Source organism: Melanostigma gelatinosum (assembly GCF_949748355.1).
Source record: "Melanostigma gelatinosum genome assembly, chromosome: 4".
NCBI lineage: Eukaryota > Metazoa > Chordata > Actinopteri > Perciformes > Zoarcidae > Melanostigma > Melanostigma gelatinosum.
In genome coordinates, this window is record NC_136637.1 from 22,932,191 (window position 1) to 22,953,509 (window position 21,319).

General features: G+C 43.4%; 2 protein-coding genes across 2 annotated transcripts; both read left to right on the top strand.

Moving 5' to 3' along the window:
* Positions 1-5,464: 5,464 nt before the first annotated feature.
* On the top strand, positions 5,465-8,408 carry LOC306776250 (calcium-activated potassium channel subunit beta-2-like; the record flags this gene model as incomplete). The annotated part of the gene is given in 6 exon segments (XM_079266876.1): positions 5,465-5,512; positions 5,514-5,533; positions 6,982-7,077; positions 7,481-7,648; positions 7,823-8,018; positions 8,124-8,408. Coding segments are annotated over 6 exon segments (813 nt in total).
* A 2,611-nt stretch (positions 8,409-11,019) lies between these two features.
* On the top strand, positions 11,020-20,841 carry mep1ba (meprin A subunit beta a; the record flags this gene model as incomplete). Its single annotated transcript, XM_079267247.1, has 15 exons — positions 11,020-11,061; positions 11,233-11,260; positions 11,735-11,785; positions 11,874-11,917; positions 15,243-15,321; positions 16,241-16,358; positions 16,660-16,838; positions 16,984-17,202; positions 18,335-18,484; positions 18,947-19,162; positions 19,360-19,616; positions 19,824-20,034; positions 20,138-20,314; positions 20,401-20,660; positions 20,797-20,841. The coding sequence occupies 15 exons, from the start codon at positions 11,020-11,022 to the stop codon at positions 20,839-20,841; spliced, it is 2,076 nt and encodes a 691-aa protein (XP_079123373.1).
* Positions 20,842-21,319: the final 478 nt, after the last annotated feature.

A 21,319-nucleotide genomic window follows, 5' to 3' on the forward strand; every position in this document is an offset into this window, starting at 1 on the left:
GTCAATGTTGCCGTATTTTAACAATGAACGTGATCTGTCACAAATCTTAAACCAGTAGCTTTGGTCGCTTAAAACTTACCTTTTAACCGTGATAGATCAGAAAACAATGGCTGTGTTCGATACCACTCCCTGTGTCCCTAACTCACTGTTATCTACATAAAAAAAACACTCATTTATAAATGAACCATTTACAAACACCGCATCATTTACACATCCATCATAGGCGAAGAACACATTTTATTCCAAGAACCAGAATGTTCAAATGAAATGGCAGAAAGCAACTTGGTGCACCAGAGAGCACAGCCAAAGCAAATGCTTTTGGGACAGTCTTGGAAGGGAATGACAAACTATCTATTTTCAGCATGAGGACATATATTCTTTTGACATGCTTTTTTAGTTCAGTTCCGGCCAGACCAGTTATTACATGGCAGTAAATCAGCTAACATGTGCTAGTTGGCGATAGCACGCTCTGATAACAGCTGTTTTTCTTCTTTCAGCTTCGCCCCTCTTGGTTGAAATAACCAATGCTTGCAGAACAGCTCGACTTCCAACAATGATTTGTATAACTGAACATCCACATTGTGACTCTTGCTGTTGACTTCAACACATTTCTCTGTTTCTGCTGATACCAGATTGGAAATATAGCTTCATAGCATTCTGTACCATTGATACATCATATCATATTCTGTATCCAATAGTGTGTTGAACAAACAAACAACACACACACACACACACACACACACACACACACACACACACACACACACACACACACACACACACACACACACACACACACACACACACACACAGGGTAATCAGGCCCTCTTTGATCATCCTGGTTTGACTCAGTGGTTGCCATGCCAACAAGCGAGAATAAAGCTCTGAGCTGCAGTACTCTGGCTTTCATGACTGATGCAACATTTACCATAACCCCCCCCCCCCCCCCCACAACCTTCACCCACACACCCACTCACTCAGAGAGCAGTTTCTTTAGTTTTTCTCCAACAGTTTGGAGGCTTCAGTATTTAGGTCACCTCTTTGTGTAAGGAGAGAAGGAGGAGGGAAGGAGCATCCCAATGTAATGGTTGTTCATTGGTCAGAACACACACTTGCAAGCACGAACACACGTGCAAAGACACACTCGCAAACACACACAGAATACAGATCCATAACCAGTGCTGCTCGCCATCCCTCTGTGATTCTTCTTGGTCTCTTTGTCTCTGCTGTTCATTTGCCAAAGGACACTTGAGGGATACTGGGAGGCCGAGTGTCTTGTCCCCCCTCTTTCTTCCTCCCTCTTGTCTCTCTCTATCTCCATTCCCTTCACTTCTTCCTCCCTCCTATCCAACATGACCTACATTTCCTCCTCATGCATTGCTCCTTTGATTTGTCCCCGTCTTTTCTTCTTTCCCACCTCTGCACACAGTAAAAGCCACATGCACACACACACTCACACACACACACACAAATGTATGTCTGTGTGTGTGTGTAAGTAAGAGAGTAGGGAAGGTTAGGGACATAGTGCCTCCTATGGACAAACAGTAGCCCCTCCGTGATAGCATGTATGACTCCACACTGCCACCTGCTGAGCCTCGTTCAAGACTACAACCACAATCCATTTTCACATCACAATCAGATCACCTCTCTGCTTCTATAGTGGTGACAGCCCAGGATCTGTTGATTTGACACATTTCCGAATAAAGCATGTTTGGATAACTTTTGTTTTCTCTGCACAAACTGAAATGAAATGCAGCTGTTAACTATGGTGCCAATAATTGATGTCATCTGTGTATTTGCATCTTTACTAAAAATAGAGCACTCTCCTTTACAATCTTATCTTCCTGTTAATTAATGCACATCTAACAGTGCTAGTAACGAGGCTCGAGGAATGTTGGCCTTTTGGTTGGTCCGCCACTTTGGTCCAGACTGAAATATCTCAAGTATTAGTAGGAGTATTGGATGTGTGACGACGGGTAACCTAAAAACACCAGGTCCAAGCAAGTCAAGGGGAGTCGAGCCTGTGCTGCTCCATGCTGTGGAAATGTGCCATTAGTCTTGTTTCAGCAGATCTTCCTGTTAGATTGTTTACAGCCCCAAAACACACGGCAGCAAAACCCTGGACACAATATTTTTGTGGGTAAATCAAACTTTTAAAAGTGGATTTTGAAAATTGAGGTGGAGATGTCTCACTTATCCGCAGTAGAAACTATACCCTGACCCTATAAGTTGACATATGCCTAACTCACATTATTAATTAATGAGAATAACTGAACATTATTATTGCACACTTGAATGCAGTATAAAAATACCTTTTGTTGTTGAAAAAATAATGACTTTTGAAGTGTATCTCGGATACACTTCAAAATTCTCACCATCACTTACAGAGCACTTCATGGTCAGGCTCCGACTTATGTAGCTGATCTACTTCGCCCCTATTCACCCGCCCGCACTCTCAGGTCAAACGCTCTAGGTCTTCTGTCAGTCCCACGCACACGATTTAAGACCCGAGGTGACCGAGCCTTTGAGGCAGTGGCCCCGAGGCTCTGGAATGCTCTGCCTGCAACTCTACGCCTCGCAGATACTGTGGATACTTTTAAAAGCCAGCTAAAAACCCACCTGTTTAGGCTGGCGTTTGTGTAAAAGTAAACCCATGTCCTAGACCTGCTCTTAACATTTGTTTTACATTTTTATTTTATTTTAATTTTATTCTTTAACATTTTTTATTCACTCTGTGTATGTAATTTATTGACCGTAGGGTCACATTGTGTTTTTTATGCTTTTAAATGTCTGCTCTGTTAAGCACTTTGTGATAGTACTGTCTGTGAAAAGCGCTATATAAATAAAATTCATTCATTCATTCATTCATTCATTCATTCATTCATTCAACTGCGTTCACCAAGTCAAAGTTCAAACTTCGCCACAGTTTGAACTGGATGGAAACGTCTGATCGCAGCTGATCTCGCCCACCATCAGGAGAAGCAGCAAAGCCTCCCCTTCCTTCCATTCTCTCTTTGTTTGCCTTTTGGATTGTGTGTGTGTGTGTGTGTGTAGAGGATAGTGTGTGGCACTCTCTCTCTCACTCTGAGTCACAGACAATGAGAAACGAACAGAGCAGAGCATGCTACATCAGAGGAGATTCAGAAAGGCCAGCGCTCATTGCACGACAGGGTGAGCCCACTGCTCTCGTGTCCTGTTTTTCTTTCACACTTAAAGAGCAACCTGCAGGTCAATTTCTTTTTTTCTCTCTTTTCTTTCCTGAAAACGATTTCAAGACGTAAGGGCAGAAATTCGGTTGCAAAACAAGCCGTTTTGAGCAACGCATCCATTCGACATTTTTCAACCTGCAAGTTGCCCTTAAAGAACTGTAACATTCTTTTTTGGCCATTTTGTAGATAGCGTGAATGGAAAAAGGAATATAGCCGAGTCATTCATTTAATCCCTCCTAAAACTGAAATGTAAAAACAAGTAACGTGTTACTTATTGAGCTTTGGAGGTGCTGGTAGGTTTTCGTTTTCACCTTTGACAGAGCCAGGAGCTGTGTCTCCCTGCTTCCAGTTGTTGTGCTAAGCTAACTGCCTCCTAGCTCCTGCTTCGTTTTCAACAGACAGATATGTGAGTTGTATCAATCATCTTATCGAAGTCTCCACACGACAGCGAATTAGCATATTTCCCATAATGTCAAACTATTCAACCTATGCAACCGTTACAAAACCCCCATGCTGCCCTGTTTCTGCCCAAATGGCAATATATGACGACGGGATGATATCATGTTGAGGTCTGTCTGCGTGTTGGTAGGCGTGTGTGTGTGTGTGTGTGTGTGTATGTGTGTGTGTGTGTGTGTGTGTGTGTGTGTGTGTGTGTGTGTGTGTGTGTGTGTGTGTGTGTGTGTGTGTGTGTGTGTGTGTGTGTGTGTGTGTGTGTGTGTGTGTGTGTGTGTGTGTGTGTGTGTGTGTGTGTGTGTGTGTGTGTGTGTGTGTGTGTGTGTCTAACCCCGTCACAGAGAGCTGCAGCACCTGTGCCGTCACCGTGCCACCTGACGATCTCGCCTTCCAGAAAAGCCGCGGGGTTCATGTATGAAAGAGTTGGGGACAGTATGTGCGTTTGTGTATGTGGCATAAGATGCATGACCATATCAGAGAACATTCCTCTTGTTTTTTCAACAGCTCAAGACACGCTGCCGTGACCTTTTTAACACTTGTAAGAAAAGTGAATAAATAGCTCTTTGCATGCGTGTCCAACATGACAGCACTCCTGTCAAAGTGAAATGAACCCTTTTCTTCCTCTTCCTTTTTACATTCTTGCACAACCATCACCTATTTATACCTCTGTTTGAATCCAGTATGACGTAGCATTGGAACAATAATGTGCTACTAGACAAACACCACTCTCATATACATGCATACAGACAAAGCTATTGTTTCAGGTACCTAACAGGGAGGGTCAAAGGCAGCGTGTCTCAAACTGCTGTGGTGCCAGACATTTGAATATGGAAAACACTATCTTTGGCCACAAGAATACATAAGAGGACGCGTGGGCAACTGTTAGCAAGCAGCTGTCTACATGAATATCCTGATGACACGCAGCAACATCATCAACCCAATACGAAAACAAAAGTCGCATTTCTGCCTATTGATGAATAGAACGCCAGCTTTACATTTTGTTTGGTCTCCACTGTCCAGTGTCACGAATTACATCCATATTACACGATTCTGCATGTCGCTTTACATGCTTTCCTGTTACAAAGAGGAAAGGCGTGGAGGTCCAGATGGGGCATGGACATGACAGGACTTTGACAGGAATCAATTATTGTTTTCTTATTTAAAACCCGAACCACAATCTTTCTCAAACATGTAGTGTTTTTAGTCGCCTAAACTAAACCATACTTTACTTGCTATAACCCCAATCTTTACCAAACCTTAAAAGAATAGTTTGAACTTTTGAGAGATATGCTTCTTCACTTTTTAAAGAACGAGTTAGCTGAGAAAATTATTATTATTATCACTTTCCTAATATGAAGACAGAGTAAGCAATTGATTGGCTTAGCATAACGACTTGAAGCAGGGTGAAACAGACATACTGGCTGTGTCCCAGGGTCAAAAAACAACATCAAAAATAACACACAAGCCACATCCACACAGTCAAGCCACCTCCCACATCCGCACTGACAGATGCTGATGACGCTGACCTAAACTCTGTGGCATTGCTGTTATGGAGACCTGGCACTTCAGACAGAAGAGTCAAAAACAAAACCATGAGGCTTCTTTCGCCTCAGCCACAAAGGCTTGTGGGTTATTATTTGTAGAACGGCTCCAGGGGATGGATGATCATTATTGACCGGTTCATGTTTTCTTCTCAGTTCTCATCAGCTTGCTTCCTGCTAAGTACTGTAGAAGTCATTAGCATATTTATGTATAAAGAGGGAGGTTCCATTAGCATATTTATATATAAAGAGGGAGGTGCCATGTTAGGGGACAACGGCTACAACAGTTTGACCATCGACTTTTCTCCGAACACCACCATCAGAAATCAGGTGAGCTCCAATTCATCATCATCACCTCATCATTTTACATATATACCAATAGGACTAGAGATGTAAGCTGAAGTAAGTGGATTTGTTCAATGGGATGTTGTGGATGTCGTGTTGTGTTGAGCCAGCTCGCATTCATCTGTTGAGTTTTTGTGATTTGTTTTTGATACTTGCTGTCTTGTGTTAGGATTAGAGGTTTTCATGAGCGAGTTTGGATTTCAATCTTCGATTTTGATCCTTCACCAGCTGCATTGACATTTCCCACCACTGACCATCTTATCACCCGTGTAGATTTCAATAAACTCAGGCTGTCACCAAGCTGCCGCTAAGAGCTCCGTCTGAAACAGTGTTCACAACAACCAACCAGACAGCGTACACACACAGGATAAGCAAATGTTGACTCAGGCACCCGTCAGGTGGTCCGCCATTCATGGCCCTATTACTGGTTTTATAGACCAAGTGTGTCTGTGTGTAGGTGTGTGTGCGTGTCTGTGTGTGTGTGTGTGTAGGTGTGTGTAGGTGTAGGTCTCTGTGTGTGTGTAGTGGAGCATGCCTCAGTCAATATTTAGTCCTGTCATGTTGACCGCTCCAGGTACCAACAGCTTCCTGGTTTGATCTTCTGTTTGTTCTCCTTCATGTTGAACTTTCATTAGACTTCCCCTGCCTGGTTAATGCCCACATCTTTCAAACCCCGTGCTCCCAGTTTGTAAAGCAGGCTTCCTGTTATATTTATTTAGTTTCCAAAAACCCAATCGGAGCGAACCCTGATGACATCATTCGGGTTATTTTACATTGAAAACATTACACGCAATCACAGCAAAATCAAGTGAATGTATCTGTATACACAACTGGAAAGGAGGTCGGGGATAAGATTAGGCTCTTCCATAGAGAGATATGATTTCTGAAAGGAACACATAAGAAACAGATGAAAGACACACACACACACACACACACACACACACACACACACACACACACACACACACACACACACACACACCAGAGCTGACACAACTGTAACCTCTCAGAGGCAGTGTGGATATTGCTGACTGATGAAAGAGACCTGTTAATCCTGGGTTGTAAATAATAGTGAGGCACGCTGGTCCAGCTCAGTGATGACATGGTTTTACAGCCAGAAGGGGTTGTTTTGTCCTCTTTGATGTTGTCTTCTGGTTCACTCTAGTCTAGTGAACCTGATATGTGTGACGTACGGCCACTGATATTCTCAGTCGATGTTAACACAAGATCGTTGTGAAGTGGTCCCAGTAAAGCTGTTTTTGAAATCCCCATAACATGATGAAATAAATTGAATCTATTAAAAACGCGATGAATACTTACTTCTCGCGTTACTTCTCGCTGAGCGTACAGTATTTCTGGCCCGTCAGGACAACAGAAGTCAGATCCCGTAGGTTCTGCAGGGTTTTCTGAATAACGGCCTGTTATATTTGCAGGTGGGTCAGCTCCTCTGGACTACAGTTCCCCCATTCCTCAGACAGGATGTTTCTGTGGACAGTGGGTAACGCAACAGATGGAAGAAGTGAGAGCAGGTATTTAATACTGTCCAGAACATCTTCGAAAGGAAATGTACGAGTGCTGAAAATAACAGATTCAAATGTTTGAAAAGCATCGCTATTGCATTGCGATGCCAAGTGCCTCACATGTTTTAAAACAAAACTTAAGCTGACTTTAATTCAAGCCATGCAGACTGGGGTGGTATCTCTCCCCCATAAGTCTTTTATGTCGTGATTTAAAATGAATGAATCTAATATTTTAAAAGGGAAAGCCCACAGGTCTCAGCACACAGTTCCCTACTTAGTGGACCCGACAAACGAGTTGGCGGTGTCAGGACTGAACGCCTAGATGTGTCCAATGTTATCTGGAAAAGGGAAAAAAAACAAAAATACATTTCAAACTGTCGAGGTGCATCTTTAAAGTTGACCTCTTTTTCAGATCCGTCAACCAGAAGATCCAATATGGCGTCCTGGACAAGAAGAAGACAGTGACCGCTCTGAGGGCAGGGGAGGACAGAGCCATACTGCTGGGCCTCGGCATGGTCGTTTTGTCCATCATGATGTACTTTGTCCTGGGAATCCCCGTCCTGCGCTCTTACTCTGACCGGTAACAACAAGTCACAAGCTCACCCACACACTGTGTCAGTTCGGAACACGTTTTTTGGTGTGTGACCTCGCTGTAGTTCATGTTCATTTTTCTCACTCTGTGACTAACTAACCACCCGAACCGTTGAAAGTGTGTTTGCAGCTCACATTGGAAACCATTGCTCTTTCTCTACAGCGTGTGGACGGACGAGACCAGCTGCACCGTGGTGAACTCCACCATCGTGTGTGATGTAAACTGTTCGTACAGCTGTGGAACGGAGTGCCGGAGGAGTTCCCGTTACCCCTGTCTCCAGGTGTTCGTTAGCCTCAACTCCTCAGGGAAGGTGGTGCAACTGTTGCACAACGAGGAGACGCATGACAGCAATCCTGAGGTCTGGACTGCGAAGGGCCAAAACACTTATGACCGCTGAACTACCACAAGATGAACAAGCTCTATACAAGGAAACAATGTTCATTGTTTTTCTTCTTCCCTTCAGTGCTTCTACATCCCAAAGTGCCGTAAGGACTACGCGGCCACGCACGTTGTGCTTCAGAACATTTCGGAGCGCCTCAGGTCTCAGCACACGGTGCAGTGTTTCGTGGACCCCACGGACAGAACGGACAGCGCCATCCTGACACAGATCTACGGTCGGGTGGCCGTCTTCCACTCCCTGTTCTGGCCAACCTGCACCTTGATTGGAGGAACCATCATCATCGCCATGGTGAAGCTGACCCAGTACCTGTCCATCATGTGCGAGGGAGTATGCCGCATTCAGAGGTGAAGGGGAAGGAAGGCCTTCAGTTCAAAAGGAAGCTCCCGATATACGGACAACTGAAGCAGCTTCAAAGGGGCCGAGACTGAAGGACACAGTGAAAGCCCTGTAGAGAGAAGCGGTCAGTCTGTGACAGCTGGGATGTTGGGATTCAAAGACGCGTATCAGAGACAATCTAAAAGCTGCAAGACGAGCATATCTTTTTGAGACAGGGTCTAACGCTGGTTTGCAACTTGACACTAGTTCGACCTGCTGCTGGTGGAAGTCAGTCACGCATTTTTAAACCATAATTTCCACTGTTCGTGTTGGCCAATCAGTAGTTTTGAAGAATTTGTACAAATGTGACGTAATGTTTTTTAACAATTCTGCGTTATGTAGCTTTACAACGCTGGTTGTTCAAGGAATAGTTCAACATAAAACACGCCTCACCAATTAACACGCTATATCTTGTTTGTTTGACACAGGCCAGCTGTTTATCCCCCTGCTAGTAATCTACAGTATGTGTTAACCTGGGCTGACAGCCTGCTGGCTGTGGCTTCATATTCAGCACAGAGACACACGAGTGGTTTCAATCTTCTCACGTAACTCTCGGCAAGCAAGCGAATGGGCGGTATTTCCCAAAACGTCGAAGTGTTTCCTTAGAGTCAGATCTTAAACTGCAACTTCCAGAAAGTGCTCCTCTGGCTATCCGGGTCCCCATGCAGACCTGCCTGTTTACCCACCACTGCTGTGGTGTTAGAAAGTGCGAATACGGAGTGCACAAAGTGCATACAATACCAAAGAGACCAATTGTCTGCTTCACTCCACTGTTTGCTCACTCAGCACATTCAGTAATGTCTTTGATTCGCTCCTCTCAGGCTAAAGACCAGAGGATAGGTTAGTGGCAGCCTTTCAGATACAGTGTTGTGCATATAGTGCAATTAAGGAAATGGCCTCTGAAAAGGAAAACCACTGAAGCCTATTTTGTACTCATCAGGCTGAACAGTGTTCACTCATAGCTTCATTCACTACACCAGTGCTGCCTGTGACTGATTTTAAATGTTCCATCCAAACATGTTTTGTTACACAAATGATGCACTATCAATAAACACCATGTGCCTGTTACCGCTTGATGATGAAGTTTGACACTGAAATAGCTTTAACTACAACTGTTTCACGATGACTGACATCATTGACGCGCCCTGTGTTGACCGGGTGGTAAATATCGAATGGGCCCATTGTTCATCCGACCGTACGGTCAGTGTAATAACTGCTGTGGACCGACTGATCCGATGTTGTGATCAAAGGTGTTACAGGGACAGGACAACCTGCTATGGTTGTTTTTGTTGTTGCCTTGCTCTTAGAAATGTAGTTTTAGTATTATTTGGAGTACAATATATCTGGAGGAATTGTATTAAGCCACATAACATCTGGTTCAATTGAAAAAGCATGCAAAAACATACACTGCCATTTAAAAGTCTGGAATCACTCGGAAAGAAGAAAACTCGTCCTTTTACTCATCAAAAAAGTTGGAAAATTAAAATACATGTTCAAGATATTTGCAAGGTTAGAAATGAATTCCAGCTTGGATTAAGATATTTGTTTGTTAAACTTTGCTTATATTAAGGCTTTTTTTGTAATTTCGACAGAGAAACATCTCATTTCTTCTTTAACTGTGGTCATTCCAATATACGTTGGACAGACACGCAAAAATGTATTCATAAACAGGAAGATTATAAAATAGGGCTTATAAAAGCCCCACGAGTGGCCCAATCGTATTGTACTTGAATCTCAAGACGTCATGCTGGCTAATTGGACGCAACTAACTAGAATTCAGAAAGTGTCAAGTTGCCTCTGGCTGTCAAACTTCTTACGTCTCAATTTAGTGAAGTATAGTATGTCGAAAAAGTCATAAAAAGTATAATATGTCAAAAAAATCATAAAAGTCCCTGTACAGTTTGTCAAAACAGCAATTGTATAGTATGTGATGAAAAGTCACGACATCTAGTGGTGAGTGTCGGAGAACTACGGTGGCCTTCAGGTAAAATGAAAATGTGAATGGCCCTCTAGAGCCAGTGTTTGGTTTGTCCGTTCTGGGCTACTGTAGAGAAATGGCTGTGGAACATGGTGCACACTGTGGAGACGACCCCGCTCCCTATGTAGATACGAAAGGCTCATTCTAAGTTCACAAAAACACAATGATTCTTTGTTTCAGGGTATTATACACAAACAAAATATTGATTGATATTATCATATTCCTGCCAATAAATCCCCCTAAATCCTGCACACTGTTCCTTTAAATTACCATTATGCGATAGCCACTGGTCAAAACTGTGTCACAAAGCAGACTGTCAGTTAAGGTCACGTCTGAGTGTGTATGTGTGTGTGTGTGTTGGAACAAACCATCTTCACCAGTGCATGTCTGTAGAAAAATCATATGTTCTAGAAAGATAAACTAATCATGAGTAATACATTAACAATTAATATGACAACCGTGTAATCTCCCTCAACTCGAGTCGTAAAAGTCAGATCATATGAATGTTGCGTGCGCGTCAGTGTTTCTTGTTCAGTCCAAAATCAAAGACACAGCACGTCTGAGGCAGGTTGAACCAACAGTGTGAGAGTGTGTGTGTCTGCAGCCATGGCACTCAGGTGGATCGTTCTGCTCTTTGTCCTGCGACTGGTATGTGTATGCTTATGCATTTTTGTGAAACTTTTAACATGTTGCATCTCCAGTACAAAACAGTGACTTCGCTCCAATGTTGAGTTGTGGCCCAGGTTGTTCATTCAATATTTAGTAAATCATGTCATCAATTTTCTCTGTTGATTGATTAATGTATTTTGCATTTTCTAGGCAGCAGCTAAGCTAACAGGGGATACAGGTGAGTCACGTAATGATGGTTTTCATGTGAAAAAGTACATTACTGAGGTTGAAGTTAGATTACACTCTAAGATTTAACACACTTGTGATCTTTAGGCAGCATATGCATGATGGTGATGTCTTGCATTGTACGCGGTTGCTGAACAGTATCACTGCACCCTTCATACACTGTACATTCAGCTTAATAGAGAACGTTCTAACTACTTCCTTGAATGTATTTTAGCTGTACTGAGGTGTCAGCAAGTTAAATACCTGAAATAAATCAGTTTATTACCATATGGACTGTCACTCAGAACGACTTGGAAGTCCTTTTCAAGTCTTAAAATAGTCAGACGGCAGAATTAAAATGTAAGAATGAATGAAAATATATGTGACATTTTAAAAAGTAAAGGCAGGTCTGTGGGCAGGGCTCAATGCTAACTGCATCGTAAGTAAGATCATCCTGCAATCCCCCTTTTTGGTTCCACATCTACAGAAACGGACGTTGATGAGGGCCATGACTGGGACATCTTTAACATCAATGAAGGTTTGTGAACGCAGTAGTCTTAGCTTTGCTTTGTTGTACAATATGTCTCTGAGGACTTTCATCACAAAATAAAAACTTGTCTTTGCAGCGGCTGGGCTGGACCTGCTGGAGGGAGATATCGAACAGGAGGAAGTAAGACAAAGACTGCTGAAGTAATCTACATATTCAGGTCTATTTGAGTACAACATTATATTTGTGTCTTAATTCTGGGCATGATAGGACATTTTGAGCACAGAAAGGGTTTATCGCTCACACATTAAGAGAGTGTGTCCTTTCTTCCCTCGTCACTGATGTTCCTCAGAAATAACCTACTCTGATTGTTCAATTTGATCCTACACAGTATATATATATATATATATATATATATATATATATATATATATATATATATATATAATATATATGTATATATATATAAATATATATATATAATATATATATATATATATATATGTATATATATATATATATGTATATATGTGTGTGTGTGTGTGTGTGTATATATATATATATATATACACACACACACACACACACACACACACACACACACAATTATCATGTGCTTATGTGGATGATTGATTGCTTCCTCAGATTGAATTATAATTTGCATAATATGATACCATATTTGCTAAAGCTGTGCGACTCAACTCATGTAACAGTACAATAATATCTGCTTGACATCATGAATTTAAACAATGTAAATGATGGCTATGTACAGGCTATGTACAGGCTGTGGAAAGACACCTTCCCAGATAAGAACCGTTTTATAGAGCGACAAGCTTACAGATGGTGAAGTCTTCTAGTGGGACGGAAAGCCGTCCTTGTCTTGAAGGAAACCTAATTTGCATGGCAATGAAGGAAAGCCAGCCATTTAAAAACACAAGGTAGTCCTGCGGCATAGCAGACCAATTGTTCAAATTGTTCTAAAAGCACCAAAATTGGCACACATGTAGATTAATATATTCTAAACATTTTTGGATATGGAGGCATTCAAGATTAGCCATGTGGAAGATATGGCGGCCATTGTTCAAAATGGCCGCCATTTACCTTTTTTTTTTTACATATTCCTTTTTTTTTTACATAATTCCTTTTTTTACATCAGAATTAACATCAATAAGTGTTTAACAGATATTTAGATGAATCTTCTCAAAAATGGCTCCCAAACTTGCCGCCATTTTGTGGAAAAAGTAGACATTTGATGAAGATTTCAATACTTTATTTCAAAATTCAATTTTTTTTTCAAATTGCTGGCAAAATTGCAATGGAATGGTAGTCAAAATAATACACAGAGTACGGGGAGTTTACAGTATGGTCAAATTGTAGTTATATAGTCGACCAGAAGCCGTCTCTAGGCACAGTACTTACAGTTATACATTTATGGATAGATCTAATATAAATGAACAAATCTAAGTGGACACAATAAACAGTTGCCAATACAATAACTTTCAGTATTGTGTAATCCTGCAGTACATACATGTAATACAATAACGTCGATTTTGCCACACTATGATTCTGAACTTTTCAAATCTGGTCACCAGGATTATGAATGTCTACAGATCATAATGTTGGCTAACAAGTTTTCTGTCCTAATCTACTGGCATTCGCCTTCACAGAAACACAGACCAGTGCATTGCAGTGAAGCGTTCTTGCACTTGCAGCGTTTTCTGCAGCCTTTCTTGCATCCGCAAGACACCAGCTCATAGCAGGTCTTGGATGCCTCAGGGAGTGTGGTCCAGAGTGGTGTGTAGGGCCCATCATCACTCCGATGCCAGCCCCAGTCTGTTGGTGGAGGGAGCACGGGCTCTGGTACCAATGCCTGGCCCCAGACATGACCACCCTGAAGGGCAGATCTCTTCACATGCTGCTCCAGAGCAGCGTAGGTTGACAGATGGAGGCTCCTGTGTCTTGGTTGCTCCCTGCTTCCGACTTTGTTTGACACTGTTGAACTTGAGAAGCTGCGCAATGGAAAGAGCTGCTTGTGTCGAAGAGGAATGGCTTTGGTTCTTGATGTTGGGGCCATCCAGCACCATATTTACCATTGCAACTAGTACGTTTGGCACAGAGTCCTCCTGACAACCGCCCGGGAATGATCCACGGAATCGGCCAGTGTCTTCAAACATATATCGACGAACTATCTGTGCAGCACGCGCAAGGTGAACTGCCTCAGTGTCACAGTCTTGCTCACAGGCTTTGCCTAGCGCTTCAGCAATGTCTTCATCAAACGCTAGTAGAACATCCCGGCCTTTGCTCTGGGATCTCAGGCCTGGTAACTGGGCTAACAGGCGCTCTTTCAGCCTTGTGCTATTAACTTTCTTGCACAAAGCAACCCCGAGCTGTTCCATTCTTGTCGTGTATAGCTTTGTAAGATCTGCGAGTCTGAAGACTGGGGCGGTGCCCTCTTCTAGGTGGGTTTCCTCGATATACAGGACCAGTTCAGCCAGTACGATTCTTGACATCACACCTTCATGGTCAGTTTTCTGCTCGGCTTCTACAGTGGTCTTTGCACGATAGTAAAGAGCCAACAAACACTTGGAATGGTACTTGGCCTCCAGAGCCACCATATCACCCATGCTGAGCCTGGCCATGAGTTCATTGTCCCCAACTTGCGCTGCACACTTCCGTACGCGTGTGTCCACCTGGAAGGTTGCTACTTCATGTAGGGTCTCTGTGCCAGACTTTCCACAGAAAAAGCAGGAGGTGTCGCTGGTAGTAGCTTCTGAAGAGTGTGTTCTGGCGCGCTTGCCTGGGACATTGTCAGTACTACCAAATGCTGAGCTGCTTGCGATGAGTCTCTTCTCTGCTCTTCGTAGCATTGTGTTATTGTATTTGAGCATACATGTTTTATGCCACTTGGCCTGGTGGGCAACCATTGTCGCCTCAACACCTTGTCCTTCATCTAGTCTCTGTAACTGCAAAGACACAAAACAACACCATGTTAACACAAGCTACTACTACAAGTACCATGACTATCAACACTCAACACTATACTATTACTGCAGCCGCCGTCACTGCCACCACCGCTGCCGCTGCAAAGTAAAACTCATTTTTCTTGTAAAATGGTAGCCATTCTATTTGGTAAGCACACAAGTATGTGTAATTGTACAATACTTATCACCTCTAGCACACTTATCACCTCTAGCATCCACAAAAAGACAAATTATGGTACATATTCAATGACGCTAATGGTAAATAGCGGCCATTTTGAAAAATGGCCGCCAAATGTGCTACGGGGAGAATCTTGAATGCCTCCATATCCAAAATTGTTCAGAATGTATTAATCTACATGTGTGCCAATTTTGGTGCTTTTAGAACAATTTGAACAATTGGTTTCGTATTTTTTACTATGCCGCTGGACTAAGGTTTCAGGTGCATCACTTCAGTGAGTCTGTTCAAGTTTGCACTCTTTGTTTCTTTATTATCCATCTCCACCTTTCGATTTCTCCATTCCCATCAGACAGACAGCAGAAACTCCATGATAGAAGAGAGGTATCGCTGGCCAACAACCATTCCCTACCACCTAGAGGACAGTCTGGGTAAGACGCATTCACAGTACCTCCCATGTTGTCGTCGGTCAGTGGTTCTCAAACTGTGGGGCGCGCGGTGGTGTTACAGGTGGGGCGCAGGGGGAAATGCAGAATTCTTGTATTTCAAAAAAAAAAAAAAGTAATGAATTTTAAAATAATTTTCAAGTAATGAATAAATACATGGCGAAATGTCTGTACTTTCGTGTAAATGTTTACGTTACGCCGTTAACAGGTTACGCATGCGCGATGGCCATGATCCTTGGCGACTCACATGTGTGGCTTCGTGTTCCAAATGAAGAGACATTTGGCAGGCGGGAACAGAAAAGGTTTCGCGAGACGAACAGCAAGCAGCCAAGAAGAACATGTGATGAGGCCTCTCTTGCTCTGGGTTTCACAGTGAACGCGGTAGGAGATGAGGAGAGACCAGTCTGTGTTTTATGTCTGAAAACTAGCTGCGGATAGTATGAAACTTGTTTTGTTTAGTTTTTCACAGGTTGCACTTTATTGTTATCTTGAAAAGATGTTTAGTGCAAAACAGGTTAATTGCAGCCAATTGCAATAAGCTATTTTTTGCCAAATTGTAGTTATTTTTTGCAGATATAACTTTATTTGCATTGTTCTAACAAAGTGATTGCACATTGTATTTGTTTTTGTCTGATGGAGCAATCTGGCTTATTTAAAAATGATTGCAATTTTCTTTATTCTATTATTTGAAAAAGCACAGATGGAGGAGTCACAAAATGTTATTTCAATAAAAATTCAACATGGACCATTTTGTTACAATTTTGTTGGGGCGGTGGGGCATGAACATTTTTCTTCCTCCAAAGTGGGGCGCGACAGAAAAAGTTTGAGAACCACTGTCATAGGTATGCACCAAACAACGCTGCTTTTTCATACGTTTCTTTGTCTCACACTGTGTGACATGCAGATATGAATGCAAAGGGAGTGATCCTGAAGGCATTCGACCAGTACAGACTGAAGACCTGCATTGACTTCACACCGTGGACAGGAGAGGAGAACTACATCTCTGTGTTCAAAGGGAGCGGGTGAGCGCTGCCTTGAGTTCATATAAACTGTATCATCGTTAACTATGACGGTCTTTGGTTAAATGTGTCCTGGCAGATGAATCGACAACATGCAGGGTAGCGATGCAAACACTGCATCCCCATCAAATGCTTGAAGCTGCACTAATTGATACTTCTATTTTTTCAACAGGAACCTAATCAAAGTGCATTATTAATGTCAATATAATGTGCTGTTAGTTATGCACAAATGTCTCTCCAGGGATTAAAAGGCATCTTTTTTTTCCCCCACCACAGTAAAATCTTGCTTTCCCGTTCTCCGTAGGTGCTTCTCGTCTGTGGGCAACCAGCATGTGGGGAAGCAGCGGCTGTCCATCGGTAGAAACTGTGACCGTCTGGGAACCGTTGAGCACGAGTTCCTGCACGCTCTGGGCTTCTGGCATGAGCAGTCCAGAGCCGACCGGGACGATTACGTCAACATCATGTGGGATCGCATTGAACCTGGTGACGACACCTTGAATTACAGCTCACCACTTGTTCTGAATTAATGTATACTCATGTAGTAACTTTACAGGAACTCTTTTCTACTGCTTTTGTCAAGAACAAAGGGCTGAACTCCTCCTGGTGATCTTTTTTGTGCCCCCCTCAGGTAAAGAGCACAACTTCAAAACGTACGACGACGCAGTGTCCAGCGCCCTAGGCGTCCCCTACGACTACGGCTCTGTGATGCACTACAGCGAGACGTCCTTCAACATCGCCTCTGAGCCCACCATCGTCACCAAGATCCCCCGCTTCATGGATGTGATTGGTCAGAGGATGGGCTTCAGTGCCAGTGACCTAACCAAGCTCAACAGCCTCTACAAATGCAGTGAGTCCTCTCAGCCGCTCATTCTGTCCATCAAACAATAAATGAGACATAAAAACCTTCACGGTTAAGTGTTTGAACAATCAATTCACCTCGTAACATCAGAATGATTTGTGTCCCATAATAACCTAGCAGAGTTACATTTAAAGGTCAGAGTGTATCTGTCATAAAATGATGCTAATTTACATTGATAATCCGAGGCAATAATCTATAATTCATCATCTTTGGTAATACGTATCATGCATAAATACCTCATTTAAACAGATTGTTTTCAGGCTTCAGATATTCAGTAATATATTCAGTGTGCTGGTAAAGTTCGACAGCTCCTTTCTGTTCTTTATTCTATGATGTTATCATATTTGTGTGGTGGTACTTTTGCTCTCCACCTGCAATATCAGGCCGACTGTTACAGCACTATGTCATATATTGTTCCCGTTATCGCTCCTTTTATGGAGGGCAAATAAAAGCTGGATAAACATATTTGACCGACGGTGTCCTGATTAAAAAGTCTTGACATAAGAAGTTTGCATGTAATAATTATTGAGACTGGTGCACTAATGAGAATGTACATTCACTCGCAGAATAGTCTGGAATCTGCTGCTTCCTCTTATGGGCCCGTTTCTCGTTAAGATATTGATCTTTATCTTCAGTCGTGGCCCCTGACGACAACAACACGAGGAGAGTATTAGGTCTAACTGAATATTACAAAAGGAATTATGATGTACGGTAGATTTGATCATCGTGTTGGTTGAAGCAGAAAGAAGGTTTGACTCAGACCAAACACAGGACTTTAACCCAGGAGATCGGTGGTAGAGACATTGTGTCCCAAACGGTTGTTGAGTTATTGTGAAGTTACGTGAGTGATGTCTGTGACGCGTTTCTGTTCTTATGTTACGCAGTCTACGTACTTATTTTAAGCTTTAAGTTATTTTGTTACTTTTTCGTTGATTGTAAATGGTGAGAGAATGTAAAATAAGTGGCTATGTATCTATATATTATCTGTTCAAATATATGTACATTTTAGCAGCTTTCAAGGATTGTGACGGGAAAGGTAGAGAAAGTTCCAGCCAGGTAAGATGAAAGTCTTTCTAGTGTACTGTACTGAAGTGCGAGCTTTACCATTCCCTCTCCACAGCCAAGTCTTCTGCCTTCGTGGACAGCTGTAACTTTGAGCTGGAGAACATCTGTGGGATGATTCAGGGTCCCGGCAAAGCAAAGTGGGAACAACGCAGCTCTGCAAGCGGAGGGCCTCAGACCGACTTCTCCAACATGGGACAGTGTAAAGGTGACTGCCATTAAAAACAAATGCATGTCGAGGTGCTGAACTTTGTGCAAAGTGAAACAGCGGAAAATGTGGATAAAGCATAATATAATCATTTATTATACAGCTCTCTGTGTTGTTGTCCAGTTAGCAGTTAATACACTTTATCAGCTTATCGAGCCTCATGTGGCCTTGATTAGAGTTACTGTCTGAAGATATTGAAAAACAAAAGTTGCCTCAAGTGATTTATAACGTGACATGTACAAAGTACAGGCTGGCAGTAAAAACAGATAGTCGTTCAAGATCAATCGCAAATTATAAGTGATTTATTAGAAATAGACATCATTTGGTTTCGCTGCCATCCACCCTATGCTGGCGAATCCAACTCGAGCCCCTCATAGTCCAGCCAGTGCAACCTCGGGGAGACTTTAACTGAATTGACTAAATGTGACAACCTTACCCACTGTTGTCCTCCCCTGCCCTCAGGAAAAGGCCACTTCATGCACTTCAGCACCGCCTCTGCTGAACCCGGTGACCGTGCGTTCCTGGAGAGTCGTTGGCTTTACCCCAAACCTGGAGTCCAGTGTCTGCAGGTCTTCCTCCACAACACCGCCGCAGCGGATGATGTTCTCAACATCTGGGTGAGAGAGTATGACGAGGTCAACCCCGGCGGTAAACTCAAGCTCTTCAAGAGCATTTCAGGTACACGAGTAACAATTACAATATTACACACCGTGTGATATACAGTATAAGCCCCAAGTATTCACGATAGGCAAGTTTTCCGACTTTGAGAACAATTTGAAAGAAGCTGGAAAATCAATATTTCATTTCTAACCTCAACTACAATATAAATGCGTCATTAATCGTTTCATATTCTATTCTATCGGTTCTCCTCACAGCAGGCGTCATGGGCTCCTGGGAACTGCACGCCATCAATCTGAATGTTTCCCGGAAGGCCCGTGTGGTTTTTGAGGGCGTGAGGGGAAAGGGTCCATCGGAGGGAGGTTTCTCTCTGGATGACATCAACCTGTCATCCACAAAGTGCCCTCAGCACATCTGGCACATCCGCAACATCACCCGCCTGCTGGCCACCACACCAGCAGGAGAAAAGCTGTACAGCCCTCGCTTACTGTCACCAGCAGGTTACTCCTTCCAGGTAAACGCCTTTTTAAAATATCCGATTCTCTCAATCTTGAAGAACGCCAAAGCTTGACTCGCCTGACTGTGGACAGTTGTGGTTGCTAAGCTACAATTGGACAATTGCTGTTCTGGGGAGGCCTCTCGTTAAACGGTCAATTTACTTTACATGACCGTCACATGCTTGCGCGGTGCTTTAACGTTGCTTCACACACACGCTCTGTAGGTCGGTGTGTACATTAACGGAAGAAGCGACCGTCCGGGATACATGGGCACCTACTTCTACCTGACCTCAGGCCCCAACGACCACAAGCTCAAGTGGCCGTGTCCGTGGCAGCAGGCGACTCTGGCCCTGATGGATCAGCACTCTGACGTCAGACAGCAGATGAACATGCACCGAATGGTCACCACCGACCCCGACAAGATGTCTTCTGACGGTGAGAGAAGGGTGGATAACTTGACTAGACACTTATTCTGTTCTTTGCGCGATAATGTGTTGCTTTGTTTGTCAAACGGAGAATCACCTCCCCCTCCCCACAGGCACTGAGTTCTACTGGGACGATCCCAGGAAGGTGGGCTCCAAAGTGACTGCGTCTGACGGCAGCTCTTACTACCGGGGCCCAGGCACCGGAACGAGCAGCTTCATCACCCACAGCAGACTAAAGAGCAGGGACTTCATCAAAGGAGACGATGCCTTCTTCCTCTTCAGTCTGGAAGGTGTGGAGTCATTCAGACATCTTGTCATGTACATCTAAGATCAGCCCGTCTCTGAAACGCCACGGTTCTTGTCCGCTCGTCCTCAGATATATCCGATCTGCTGGCCTCTCGGCCCCTCGTCCGCCCCGCAGTCCGAGCTGACGGCAGGCTGGTGAAGGCGGCGGACCAAGGTGCTCCGCAGGGAGGTGCTGGAAACCCCACGGTGGTCACAGCAGTGGTCGGGTCCGTGGCAGCGGTCATGCTGGCGGTTTCCACGGTGATCGTAGGGAAGGCCTGCAGGACGAGGAGGAGACGGCAGGAGGGCGACGAGGTGGTGATCATACAGGACGTGACTGCATTCGTGGAAGTGAGTGTCAGCATCAATTCACAGCACAGCAATAACTAACCGTGCCTCATTCGAGCTCACGCATCTAAAGCAGACGGTCACGTTGTTGGCTTGTGTTTGAAAACTAAGTACAACATACCTCTCTATTTCATTACAGGAGCAGCCGACGAAAGATTTAACATCCATTATCACAACTCCATGATGTTCCGATCCAAAGGAAGAAATCAGCACTTAGCAGAAGAGAGACAACTTTGGTTTTGGACGTCCCCATGAACACGGTTTTTAACGTCAACATTTTTGTAAATGTCAATACTGCTGCTGAGAATAAAACCTTGAATGTGAACACATCATATATATAATCTATTTGAGTTGAGTGAAGTTAAACCGTTTACCTTATGGACATCTCAAATACACATCTTAAACCAGACCAGTCACTTGTTCAGGCAAAAACACCAGACAAACATCAGTTCAAGTCAATCACCATCTTTATTATGAGACACTCAGACAACAGCATGACTCACTCCCAGCTGGAAGGCTGTACAGCATGGACCATCTCACACAGCTTCATACATGTTACATGTGTCTCGCGTACCTTCTCACACATTGTGCTTTCTTTAAGCGTCATCGTTTGCTTTCAGTCCAGTTTGACCTGTGGGACATTTCACCGAGGGTGGAATATC